At 45.7% G+C, this 13,549-nt stretch overlaps 1 protein-coding gene and 2 non-coding genes across 3 annotated transcripts; 1 reads left to right on the forward strand and 2 right to left on the reverse strand.

The window, feature by feature from the left end:
• The first annotated feature begins 2,219 nt into the window (after window positions 1–2,219).
• Window positions 2,220–2,292, forward strand: trnav-cac. The gene has a single exon. It is a non-coding gene; the product is annotated as a tRNA-Val (tRNA).
• A 194-nt stretch (window positions 2,293–2,486) lies between these two features.
• trnav-aac lies at window positions 2,487–2,559 on the reverse strand. Its single transcript has one exon. It is a non-coding gene; the product is annotated as a tRNA-Val (tRNA).
• A 3,512-nt stretch (window positions 2,560–6,071) lies between these two features.
• timd4 (T cell immunoglobulin and mucin domain containing 4) lies at window positions 6,072–9,827 on the reverse strand. Its single transcript, XM_046410967.1, has 8 exons — window positions 9,750–9,827; window positions 9,042–9,220; window positions 8,358–8,520; window positions 7,422–7,505; window positions 6,921–7,000; window positions 6,723–6,834; window positions 6,571–6,604; window positions 6,072–6,408 (listed from the first exon to the last, which is right to left on the reverse strand). Exons 1-8 carry the CDS (start codon window positions 9,817–9,819, stop codon window positions 6,324–6,326), a joined length of 807 nt encoding a protein of 268 aa, XP_046266923.1. The 5' UTR covers window positions 9,820–9,827; the 3' UTR covers window positions 6,072–6,323.
• Between the last annotated feature and the right edge of the window lie 3,722 nt (window positions 9,828–13,549).

Here is a 13,549-nt window from a genome sequence, read left to right on the forward strand (position 1 = left end):
ACTTTGAGTGCAGATTGTGTTTGTTGTTTCAAAGGTCAGAAGTGAACATCCGGACGTCCACAGTCTCAAGACAACCTGAGCAGACTGCAGTCTCTGAAGAAGACCATGTGGTTCGGCTGAAGGCCCTCGTGGCGTCAGTGAGGCGAGCGTGAGCGGAGATCATCTAGCTGGTTCACCTCCACCAGTTTAATATTGAGACGCAAACATCATTTTTTGTGAAATGTACGAATGTTAAAAGTTCGAACACAAACAAAACCTTCACAAAAAGTCAGGCAGAACCAGATCAAATAATAAGATCAAGATTCAGATCAGACGTCACAACTGTTTTTAAGTCATGAAACAGCGTGACACACACACACACACACACACACACACACACACACTGTACTCACTGTGTGTGTGTGTGTCAAACAGCCAATGGGATCAGACTTTGTCAATGGCCAGCTCTCTGCAGGAAAATCAACACAGCTTCAGCCCAAATATGGTGTTTCCTGCTGCTGCAGCGGATGTCCTGGTGCCCAAATAAGGAGCTTCCTCTTGGTGGGATAACTTGGCACTCTGTGCGTGTGTGTGTGTGTTCTGTGACAACAACTGGACAGACAGGTTGTGCAGGTCGGACTGGAGTGTGTGTGTGTGCGTGTGTGTGTAAAAGTTCTTCTGCAGAGGAGAAAAACTTTGAAAAGTATGTTCAGTAAAATCAAAATCCAGACTGTTTCAGGTTCGGGTGGTTCACGTTCACGAATGTGATGAATGAATTGTTTCATCTCTCAGATGTGAAAGAAAGAAAGAAAGAAAGAAAGAAAGAAAGAAAGAAAGAAAGAAAGAACGAAGGTGTCCTGGTTTCGTGCTGGCAGACTGCAGCGGGCTCAGAGCGGAGACAGCAGCCGTCAGAAACAAACGGAACAAGGTTTCCCCCTGGTGGTGGAACGTCGGTGTTCCACACACTTCATGTGCTGTTAATCAGCACGTTAACACGGAGCTGTTCTGACCAATCGCCAGGCCTCTTTTGAGGGGCACGTGCCTAAGCGAAGTCTCATGTTCAATGTTCAACAAAGATTTTAGTTGTTTTTTTGGTTTTTTTTACAACAGTTTATATAACAGTTTATACACTCCAAAGTGTTCATTTTTAACCTCAACAGAAGCGCGCGCAAATCCTGCATTCTGTGCGTCTGTGCTCAGAGTTTGGGCAACGGGACTTAAGCGCGAGGACGTTTCACCTCTCAGACCCGGATGAGTGATTGCCTATACGTACGTGCCCGTGCTGTACATGTCAGTGCGCATGAACGGCAGCATGCATGTGACAGGGTCGGCCACGATCCGAGAATGGTGCCATAAACGTAACGTCAGTCCGGGCGGCATCGCGTGTACGTGACAAGAGAGCCGCTAAAAACTTATTTTCCAGGTTAATCTATTGAGCGCTCGTCGGCTCGTTGGAGACAAACTGCGTCTCTCCCGGAAGCGGCCGAGAGCAGGCGGCGGACACAAAAGCCTCCGGTCAAGTCGGACAGTTGCAGCAGCCGTCCCTCTGCACCGGAAGTCCCAGAAACACTCACATCCCGTTAGATCTGATTCTGGTTTATTAAAATGTTATATCAGACCCACATATCAGCAAAAAGTAAAATACAATGTGGGCGTTTTGACGTAGAAGTAGGTGTAAATAATAATTTAAGCCACTCAGCCCCATTCACTCACGTTCATTGAGGACGACCTCGCGAGCGCCCCCAAGTGAACTGGAGCCAATGGGATTAACAGGGAGTGAACAGGCTGTCTGCAGAACTGCTGCCGCCACAGCCCGTTTGTATTCCTCCCTGTCATTTATCTCTTATGTGCACAAAGCCTCGCGACCATTTAAATTAGCCACTTAAAATACATCTCAAAACCGTACAACACAAAAACAGGTCTTACAGTTTAATGCTCGGAAAATGCACAAACTCAGCTTAGACCGTCAGTCCCCAGGGAGTATGTTGTTGTTTTTTGCTTCAGATTATATACAGTATACTTTAATAAAGATGGCCGAAATCATGCAAGCAAGTTCAATGACTTGAATGAGGTTTTGTTATTATTTGAATGTACAGTTATGTAATTTCTGACATAAAATTAACAATATAACTACAGTTTTGCCTTTAGCGGTGGTTGCTTCAATCAGTCTGCAACAATAACAATAGTTAACTGTATAAAACTGAATATTGAAGTACACACTTGCAGTGTATTCTGTGCATGTTTCCGTAGTGTAGTGGTTATCACGTTCGCCTCACACGCGAAAGGTCCCCGGTTCGAAACCGGGCGGAAACACTTTTACACGAGTTCAGGAGGAACTATAAGAAATATGCCGTCAAAATTAAAATAAAATCAAATTATACTTTTTTTTAAACTGAAGACATTTAACAGAAGTATGAACTTTGCAATATGTTTATGTCTTCATACTCCCTTGAACGCACCCTCTCAACGGAATATTTCTTATAGTTGTTCCTGAACTCGTATAAAAGTGTTTCCGCCCGGTTTCGAACCGGGGACCTTTCGCGTGTTAGGCGAACGTGATAACCACTACACTACGGAAACTGACGAGGGCTCGCATTGTGTTTAGTCCTTAATAAACGAGATTAACGACAAATTGAAACGTATTTTCTTCTATCACATCAATCAAGCACTAAGCTTGTGTTTTGTCTGTAGCTCTGGTTAGGAAAATGCATAAGGACCATAACACACAAAACCGAAGCCGTATTATTGTGGTTATGTTCACGCTATCATAATTGAACTTTGATTACCGTACAGTAAATCTCTAACCGACCACATTAGCACACATTAGCAGTATGCCATCTGCCCTGTGACAAAAATGAACTGGATTTAGTAATTGTTCTCTTCAATTCTGATTTATAATCAATATTATATTTGCAAACACTAAAATAAAGTATGGTTTTGGTCTAGAAATAGGTGTAAACAATTACTTTAGCCACTTAGCTCCATTCTTTCCCGCTCACTGAGGACTAACTGAACTGCAGTCAACTTTCGATACAATGAGTACAAATGGGGAGTGGACAGGCTGACCTTAGAAGAGCTGTGTTCAGTGTCACAATCGCCACTTTATGTTCTAATAATATAATACAAGATGCGCATAATAATGTTGCTGTACAGTTAAAATGTTTTCTAATGTCTAACCTAAATATGTGCCTCTAATATGATGAGTGATACCCAGTTTTGTCATTTAGCTCAAGGCTGTAAACGTCTTTAGAGAGTGAACTGTACAAAGAGACAGCACAGATCCGGTGAAAGACTTTATTCTTCATCCGTGACTTGAATGTTTTGCTTCTCATTAAGACAGCAGACAACACCGGGCCTTGAAATCAAACTTCGGTACAAACATTGTCAGATTACCCGCCAGCTCCTGTAGTGTTCACTGACATTTTAAACATGAGAGCATCCCATTGAAGTGAACACACATCCTTCACACGATCTTAAATTATTAACTGCTGATCCAAAAATCCAAAAGTCAGATTGAAAGAAAAACAGAGCTTGAAGCAAAATACCAAAAGTCCTCCAGCAGACTAAATCACAGCACATAACTCAGAATACTGATATAATAATACCATGTTTGTCTGCAATACTTCTATCATTTCTAATTAAAAGAACTATTGTAAGAATAGCAATGAGAGAAATAATAATAAGCTCCTCATATCTTTAATCACACATTCTGTTTGTTGCTGATGGTTCAGCTTCTCCATGTGGAGCTTCAGGTTGTGCTTGGTAAGGTTGTGGCACTTGTATCAAACTGGAAGGGAAACAGAGAGAATCAGTTACTTGTTTTTTCACACAGCAGTTTTTGTTCATCTTTGGATTTATGGCAGGATTCATAAATCCAGGATTCTGCCTGATCTTAACATTTCAGAGACAGAATTTGTAGAGGATGTGTGTTATCACTGCAGCAGGTGAGCAGGTCTCAGTACTCACTGGCCAGCAGGGTGGACCTGAGTGAAGCCATGTGGGCAGGTCTGGGGGGCAGGTCTGGGGGCAGGTCTGCGGGGCAGGTCTGGGGGGCAGGTCTGGGGGGCAGGTCTGGGGGCAGGTCTGCGGGGCAGGTCTGCGGGCAGGTCTGGGGGGCAGGTCTGGGGGCAGGTCTGCGGGGCAGGTCTGCGGGCAGGTCTGGGGGCAGGTCTGGGGGCAGGTCTACGGGGCAGGTCTGGGGGGCAGGTCTGGGGGCAGGTCTGCGGGGCAGGTCTGGGGGGCAGGTCTGCGGGCAGGTCTGGGGGCAGGTCTACGGGGCAGGTCTGCGGGGCAGGTCTGGGGGGCAGGTCGTTGCAGTGCTCGGCTGGTCTGGTCATTGGAAACCTTGCTGCCAAAGATCCTGAAGAAAATGCTATCTCCTTCTCATCACCAAAAGATTTATAGCCTGTAAGGTGTCAGTGACTTGGGCTGCTTGGCTACGAATCCACCTTCCCTCGAGCTCAACACTCAGATCTGCAGTGTTTACTAACCAAATACTTTGTTAAAATGTCATCTTTAATCTTTGATAAAAAAAACAGTCTGACTTCTGTATCATCTATTTCCAGCTCCTTGATGTGAAATTTTCAAACCCAAGACAAAATGTATGTCCTGGAAGCCACAGATTATGTTCAAATTTTATATATTTGATATGTGGAAACCTGATGTTTTGACTTTCAGTTTTTATGCTGTGACTGCTGGGAGTTTCTGGTTCAATTTACCCACTAAAAGCTCTTGGACAAAGTTAGGAAAAGATCAAGTTTTGATTCAAAATATCTGTTGTAGTCATCACAAACACGGCTGGAACATCTGCACACAAACCTGAGTCCTCTTCCCCTCACCCTGCTGGAGTCCTGCAGTCTCTTGATGTCGTTAAAGATTTTCTGTTGCTTGGCTAGCTAGCAACATTTTCCTACGATGGGACATCAGCCACGAGCAGCATGAAGTCCAGGCTGTTGACGATTGTCTGGACTGAATGATTGTCTTTTTGTCTCTCACATATCAGCAAGGGGCTGCCGGCTGCTGCGTGTGAATGCGCTGCTGTTGCTGTAGCTGTGTTTGTGTTTTAATGGTCCTGTGCCTCCTTCCTAAGGGAAGGAGGGCAAACGCTCTGCTTTTCAGCCTTCTGTATGCTGGGTAAGTGCAGGAGCTGTTCCATATTTACAGATTCTGGTATAAATCTACAGAACGTGTAAAACGCTTGCTGCCCTCCCAATGCGTGTGTTTTCAGCAGCAGCTACCTGAACGCTACCTGAAAGCAAAGACGTGAACACAGAAGTAAAGTGTGAACTTTGGCATACTGGTTGATCGATCTGAATCAGCCTCAGCTTTTGGGTCTGACCTGCGTTCAGGGTTCAGCATCAAAATGAAGATCAGCATAAGATGATATGCATGTGTTGTGGTGGCGCCTTCGCCTCAGCCTTCTGCACACACGTAGGTGAGCACACACTCCAGGCTGTGACGCTCTTCAACAAACACAACAGCAATTTACTGCTAGTTTATGTAACACCACCTCATGGAGTCTGTGTGGGACCTGAAGAGGAAGGTTTAAGTGATGGAGTTTGGACACTGAAGTCATCTCATTTATCAGACTGGATTTCCACATTCACACCCAGAGGGGCGTGGTACACCTGGACAGGTCAGCAGGCCATCACAGGGCGGACACACAGAGACAAACAGCAGGCAGCCAGCCTGTCTGTGGGACTGGGACAGGAAGGACTTTGACACACAGACGTCTGTGTTTCATTGACTTTTATTCAGCTCACTTTAACAACCACAAGAAACAAACCAAACACCAGCAGCTGCTCAGAGACACACAGCTGCATGTGAAATGAATTCAGAGTGTGAAGCGCAGGCGGCCTCAGAGGTGTGATCCTCTGATGAACAGCTCGTTCACACCACCAGAGGAGTACATCACGTGAATGAATGTCTGTCGACAGCACTGACTGTACACCTGAAAACAGGTGCAATAACACACTAACACGCTCCACACAGATGAAAAACATCTTTTATGTGTGTTGTTTTGTCTTTCACTCGAAAAGGTCTTAGATAGATAGATAGATAGATAGATAGATAGATAGATAGATAGATAGATAGATAGATAGATAGATAGATACTTTATTGATCCCGAGGGAAAACTGTCTTCAACAGCCTGAAATCTGGAAACAGAATAATAAACATGAGGACAAACGATTTCTAACGATGAATCATTTCCACACTCAGTTCACCAGATTTAAACAGTCAGTGAAGGCATCCAGCCGTGTGTGTGTGTGTGTGTGTGTGTGTGTGTGTGTGTGTGTGCGTAAGGCGTATTTTTCTGGGTTTATTCGTGGTGTGACTGAGGGTCTCTACTCCAGAGTGTAGATGTTCTCCTGTATTGGTCTTCTCATGCGGATCTCATAGATGATGTGAGGAGGCTCCTCAGAGGACAAACTGAAGAGAAAAAAGAACAGACACTCATCAGTCAGTAGCTCAACAGAAGACCAGTTCGGTTTGGGAACATCTGTCTCCTTTTGGTTCGTCTCCTCTGCTTCTCTGTTTGTCTCTCTGTGTTGGACAGTTGGCAGTACTTGAGACACGACTTGATGAACTCACCAGCTGGTCTTTAAGGTTCTCCTGTAAGGTCCACCTGGACAAAGAAATAAGACTTGAAATAAAAACTCACAGACTGAGCGTGTGTAGGTTGCACACTTTAGTCTGACAGTAGTAACGAGTACTGTGGTTTATAAACTCTAATGGAGACGTACGTTTGAAGGCCAGAAAGACAAGAACTGCAGCCAACATGAACAACACAATGAGGGACAGAGAGAGGACGGGAACGTTGATCTGAAGGGACAGTGAGGGTGGAGAGTCGTCCACCTGAGACAGAGAGAAGGGGGACAGGAGGTCAACATCATCAGCTCTGATTCTGTCCACACGTCACGCTGACGGTCGTGGTTACTCACAGTGACGGCGTCGGAGTGCAGCAGGGTGGAGTTCCTCCTCAGCAGGTCCAGCTGAGACGACAGCAGGGATCTCCAGTTCACTGCAGAAAGACAGATCACACAGGACTCACCTGACCATGCTCAGACCTGGACCAGTAAACCCCCAGAACCGGTTAATGACCGGCTTCAGTAATTAGCCAGGATCGGCATGGAGCAGGTTCTGTTCTAACTGTTTAGACCACTCATAAATTGGTTCTGAACCTGAAAAGTTGTTTCCCTGCTGCAACCAATAATTAGTCCAGGTGTGGACCATGATGACATCAGTGTGTCCTGCATGTTGGACAGACAGGATAAAGATGGTCTACTGTCTCATCTGTCATCTGCCGTCCTGCGACGCCCTCCATCGATGACTAATCCTCTACTACAGCAGTTCAACCCAGAACTGGTGGAACCCCGTGGTCTCAGCGGTGGTTGCTGTGACCTGTCCGACCAGCCAACAGGCAGGAGTGAATGTTGTCTTACCTGTTGAGGTTGACGGTGCTCTGACCCGATTGGTTGTTGCTGTCACGGTTGTTGTTGTGGTTGGAGGAGAACTGATGACCAGAGCTGAGAAGAACAAACCAGAGTTACTGATCATCGTCCCCTGGGGGCAGCCGTGGCCTAGAGGTTGGAGAAGCGGCTTGTGATCGAAGGGTCACCGGTTCGATTCCCCCACCGGACGGGCAGGAAAAATTTGGGTGTGGTGGAGTGATTAATGTGATAAAAATGCTCTTGTGTGTGCCCTTGAGCAAGGCACTTAACCCCCCAATATGCTCCCCGGGCGCTTGATGCTGCCCACTGCTCCTGTGTGTGTTTCACTGCATGTAATTTGCTGGGTGTTGCATGTGTGTGTTCAACTAAGGATGGGTCAAATGCAGAAGACGAATTCAGTGTGTGTGTGTAAAAATATATATATACTGGCAGTCGTGGATCAGCGGTTAGGGTGTCGGACCCGTAACCGGTGGATCGCTGGTTCGATTCCCCGTCCCGGTGTCCATGGCTGAGGTACCCTTGAGCAAGGTACCTAACCCCCACTGCTCCCCGGGCGCTGCACGCGGTCGCCCACTGCCCCGGGTTTGCTGTGTGTGTGTGCACGTCACTTGGGTGGGTTAAATGCAGAGAACAAATTTCGTTGGAGTGAGTTCCCTCCAATGACAAAATATGTCACTTTAATCACTTTAAAACTTTAAACTGTCAATAAAAGTTGATTCTATAAAAAGTTGATTCTTCTGATGCTCACATCACGGACGGTTTTTCTTACACCATCTGTTGAGTGCAGGTTGGCAGAAACTGAATCGATGTCTCACAATAAAGTTCACATCTGAGCCTCCACTGAGGCCACTGAGAGCCTCCTTCCTAAAATACACTTTCAGGGTTAGAGATGCCAAAGTGTGAATTCGCCTTTTAACTGTCGCTCACCTTTGACCACCCTCAGGTTCATGATCACCTTCTTGTCGTTGAAGACCCCGTCGATGTCCACCCTGCAGCAGTACGGCCCACTGTCTGTCCGTCTCACATTCAAGATGTCCAGGTCCATCTGCCCGTCCAAGATGTCCCCCGTCAGCCTGTACCGGTCCTCCACCTGCAGCACCAGGTGAGGATAGCCTATTTCATTTGTTTAAGTTGTTTACACAGGGACATTAATGACCACATGGAAAGACTGATGGACTGAAGTTTAGGACATCAGCACTGTTGTTCCCTCACATTCAGCTCTGAATGTTTCTGTCCGTATCTCACAAATGCCACCTTAAAACCAAAACCTTAAATGATCAACTGCAGAACTCACTTGCTGAAAATTGTTCATGACATTAAAGCTGTTTTTACGACAGTTTAGTAAAGTTTATGATTGTCTCTGGAAAGTGACTGCTGGGACATTTCTCAACACACTGACCTCGGCTATGTTCAGATACCCGTACTGCCAAGCTCCAGCCTCCGGGGCTGAAAAAGGAAGCAAACCTGCAAAAACTGCACTCCAAAGTGAGTCAGTCTATTTCAGACCGCATGCTAAAACGTCTGCCTTTACAGCAGAGACAAACATGTCCACAGCCAGTTCGGCCTCTTTACAGCACAAGAAGACAAACGTGTTTTGTGAGCTGAGCTGACCTTGGAGACGACTCCGTTCTCATCCGTCTGCACCAGGATGTTGCTGCACCAGAAGGTCCCACAGCCGCGGCCCCAGCAGACCCGACTCAGACCGAAACGCTTCACAGAGTACTGACAGGACAGAGAGGCCACGCCCCCCTCCGCCACCTTGAAGCAGGATACAGACGGCAAGTGTCCACCTGCAGCACAGACACATCAGTCCAGCAGTCACAGAGCAGCTCAGTGCAGTACTCCAGTACTCCATTACTGTACTGAGTACAGCTCTGTAGTACGTGTCACTACATTCATGTGACAGCCTTTACATTCCATCAGTCAGTAACTGAGCAGCTGTACTGATGATGAGTTTTCTCCTGTAAAAACGTGTGCTGGCTGTGAAGATTTGCAGCTTTTGCTCTGAGTGCTTTGAATCCTCTGAATGAGCTCCAGCTCGACCAGCTCAGACATTAAGAGTCACAGTCAGCTGATCTGAGGTCAGAAATGACAGGACATCAGTCACAAGGGACTCTGTACTGCATACTGAGTACTTCTTCAGTGAATACTTTAAGTACACTGTCCTGGTTATACTTTTACTGAAGTTAATTTTCACTGCAGGACTTTTTACTTGTCCGAGAGCAATTTTACATTGTGGTATTTGTACTTTTACTGCAGTACAGGGTGTGAGCACTTCCTCCCATAGCGTCATGTTGTGATGTCAGCAGTGTGTCTCACCTGACAGGATGAAGAAGACGATGACGAAGATCTGCGGCGTTCCACAGCGACGAGTCGAGACGGCGGCCATGCTGTGACTGTGACTGTCTGTGTGTGTGTGTGTGTGTGCTCATTGTCCAGTTAGATGAACACAGAGTGACTCTGTGACGGAGCTGTGGACACACACACACACACTCACACACACACACACACACACACACTCACACACACACACACACACACACACACACAAACACACACACACACACTCACACACACACACACTCACACACTCACACACTCGCACACTCACACACACACACTCACACACTCACTCTCACACTCACACACACTCACTCTCACACTCACACACACACACACTCACACACACACACCATGTGGCGATGTCACTGAGATACAAAGGACTGATTATTCACAGCAGAACTTTCTTTGTCTTTCTGTCTTTCTGTCTTTGTCTCACAGGTTTCCCTCCAAACTCGACTGTGTGAGAGGCTTTAAGTCAAAATATTTGAACCAAACCCTGCTGAGGTTTTCACTCTGGTGTGCACACACTCTGAGACAACATTTATCCACAGCACAAGTATTAAAGCTCCTGCAGGAGACGTGTTTGACCCACAGCTGATGATGTGTGGGACGGTTCGAACGGGAACGCACGTCGCACGGCCGGCGATGTTCCCACCAGCCTCAGCTGCGCTTTGGGTTTACTGCTAGTTAGCTAATGTTAGCTTGCTAACACGCTAAACCATCTGTAGTGCAGCTGCTTACAGTCCTGATTCAGACAAAAGAAGCTCAGAAAGATGAAGAGCAGACAGACAGGAAGTAGACGTGTGCAGATTAACTTTCTAAGAGTGTGAACATGTTTCCACTGTATGAATGGATAAGATAAGATGGATAATCATAAGATGATCCTTTATTAGTCCCATTATTGAGGAATGACAGTGTTACAGCAGCAAACAGGATATGGAGGGTGCAAAGCATGCAGGGATAAGAGAAGGATGAGCATTCAGAAAGAATAAATACACAGGAAACAAGTACCTGCAGCTGTACACAGTACAGAAAAGAAAAAGACTATTTACACTAGAGTCCCTCAAGTTATGATTAGTGGATGGATTGATTATTGTACAGATTTGTTTCAGGGACTAAGTATGTAGGTACTAATCCTTGTAGTAGTGTTACATGAGTAAGGATTATTGCACAATTACACATGTATTATTGCAGGTCTGGCGTGACCATTTTGTCCCAGAACTGGATAGCAGGGGGCATCGTAGCTGATATCTGAATAGATATCTGAAGTAAAAGCAGAAAATCAAACCAACAGCACAAACTCTGACAAGCTGATCCACAGACCCAGACCAGATCAGCTGCAGTACTGATACACACTACATGATATGATGATGATCAGGAGGCGTGACAGGACAAATTCCTTACGCTGCGTTTACTGTGTTCCTGTGGGCTACCTTAAAGGAAAGGAGAAACTAATGGTACTGTAAGTACTTAGGTAAGTACTGATGTGAGTACATCAGTGTGGCGTCCTCAGTCAGTAGGTAACAGGTGAAGTTTAACAGAAACAGAAGCTGCTGTTCTTTCCTCGCGGCACTCAGTCATTTTTCCAGGTGCGTCTGCAGCAGGTGAGCTACACCCACACTGCGGGGATTCGTTATGTACACATCTTCATTTGGAACAGGAACAAGTCAGGTGTTTTTCTCTTTCGTGAACGTTATGAAGCTGGTGGACACGAAATGGACGAGGAGTCAGTCCTCGGGGAGGGGCAGGCCGGAGCAGAAAACGGACAAATCCTCATGCTTTTATTCTGAAAATATGTTCCTGCTTTAAGTGAAAGTATTAATACTGCAGTGATAAAACAAAAAAAAGTACTCATAATGCAACGTGGCCCTGTGTACACAAAACCTACACACAGTACGAGTACCTCAGCCTTGACTTTTTGTGTGAGGGACTAAAGTGAAAAGTGTTCATGAGTGAAACTCCACAAAGTGAGGAGGAGGAGCTGCTGCCTCCTGCTGCTCCTCCCTACAGAGTCTCCACCCGCTGCCCAGCAGGCAGCTTCACACACTCTACTGCAGTAAAAGTACCAACACTACACCATAAAAGGTGTTTTAGAGTCAAGAAAAGCGTAATGTGACGTTTCAGCTGACACAACAGCAAAACTGACCCAGAATCAGCTGGTATCAGCTGATCAACAAAACAACATCGGATCCTGATGTCCTCGTCACACTGCAGTACTGCTACTCAGCTTCAAGTATTTCTACACTGTGGTACTCATGTGCCTTTTATCCAGCAGGTGGCGCAGTTTGACTTCTTACATCCTGATCAAATCAACCTTCACACATGAAAGCTTCTAAGGTTTTAAATGGCTGGAGAACATTGAGCTTCTTCTGATCGTTTGGTTTGACAAAACTCCATCACTACCAAATGTTACATACACGCTGTATATATGTTATATACATGGTATATACTGTACATGGTATATACATGTTACATACACGTTATTTTTGTTGTTGTTGCTGTTTACACACCTGTAAAGTGTCTTGAGATAACTGTGTTATGAATTGGCATTTTAAATAAAATTGAATTGAATGTTATGTGAGGCTGGACAGACAGATGGAAACTACGAGTGTGTGTGTGCTTATCTCATCTCTCTGCTGTGTGTCCCTTCACAGCCGTTGCACAAACACACTCAGTGTTTCAGTGTGTGTGTTTGTGTTTGTGTTTGCAGGCTCCACAGTCACAATGGGCTTCATTCATGGTTCAACAGCAGGAACACAGATGAAGGCTGACAGAGCTGAGGGATGCTCACATTGCTGCCTCATCCCAGTTCTCTTCTGGACTCTGAAGTCCTCATGGTGGAGGACGAGGCCTGCAGCTCCAGGGCTGTCATGACCTTCTTCACAAACCGGATCGCCATGAGGTCCCTTGACTCCTTGTTGTTCTGTGTGTGACCAGTGACAGCAGCCAGACCTCAGCCTAACCTGTCTGACAAACTGGCCACTTCATTTTGTTTTTTTATTTGTACTGCCCCACATTTGGCTTTTTAGTACACATGAAGATTTTCAAACGCAAAACATGAGAATGAAGACTTCAGTATGAGAACTTCAGTATGCTCAGTACATTGTCATAATCATACTGCAGCAACATTTTCAGTGTAGACTACTTGTAAAAGAGTATTTTTGCAGTCTGGTATTAGTAATTTTACTGCTGCAAAGAATCTCCATCACTTCTAGTTTGTGAAATTGCATCAGCTGATAACCTAAAACAGTGATTTTCAGCCACTGTGCTGAGATCGCTAAGTGTACCGTGGGAAATTATCCAATTTCACTCAATTAGTCTTAAAACACACGGAAATTAATTAATTATTATTTGCAAATACTATGCCGTCACTGGCACTTCCATGTCAGTGGGTGGCAGCATACAGCTAATTGCCTTGTTGCTTCTAACAACAGAGTTAGTGATGCATGATTCAGGCAGCGGTGACAGTGATGGAGAAGTTTTTAAAAAGGGAAAATGCAGGCTCAAAGTGAACAAAACTCTGACCCAGATGAAGGCCCTGGCTATGAGGGGAGGCCAAACGAAAGCAAAGACGGTGAGCTCGAGGTAGCACAGCTTCGTCACCTTTCGGATTTACTTTCACGTAAATCGCGTTCGTTTGAAGGTGCAGCTCTGAAAACAACAAAGTGACAACCTTGAGATGTTCCCACTCACTGAGGAAAGGAAACCCGTCAACACTGCTGCACTGTGCGAGCTCATGGCTAAACCTTTGAAAACTCTGCAGGAGAAGTTGTCAT

Source organism: Scatophagus argus, chromosome 14 (assembly GCF_020382885.2).
Source record: "Scatophagus argus isolate fScaArg1 chromosome 14, fScaArg1.pri, whole genome shotgun sequence".
NCBI lineage: Eukaryota > Metazoa > Chordata > Actinopteri > Scatophagidae > Scatophagus > Scatophagus argus.

What these genes read in the sequence shown, in the direction of transcription:
- timd4 (XM_046410967.1), bottom strand. Translation starts at nt 9,819, where the DNA reads ATGGCCGCCGTCTCGACTCGTCGCTGTGGAACGCCGCAGATCTTCGTC. An exon ending in GAACCTGAGGGTGGTCAAAG is followed by an intron (nt 7,506 to 8,357) that starts GTGAGCGACAGT and finishes TGTTCTTCTCAG; the next exon opens with CTCTGGTCATCAGTTCTCCT. An exon ending in TGCACTCCGACGCCGTCACT is followed by an intron (nt 6,835 to 6,920) that starts GTGAGTAACCAC and finishes TCTCTGTCTCAG; the next exon opens with GTGGACGACTCTCCACCCTC.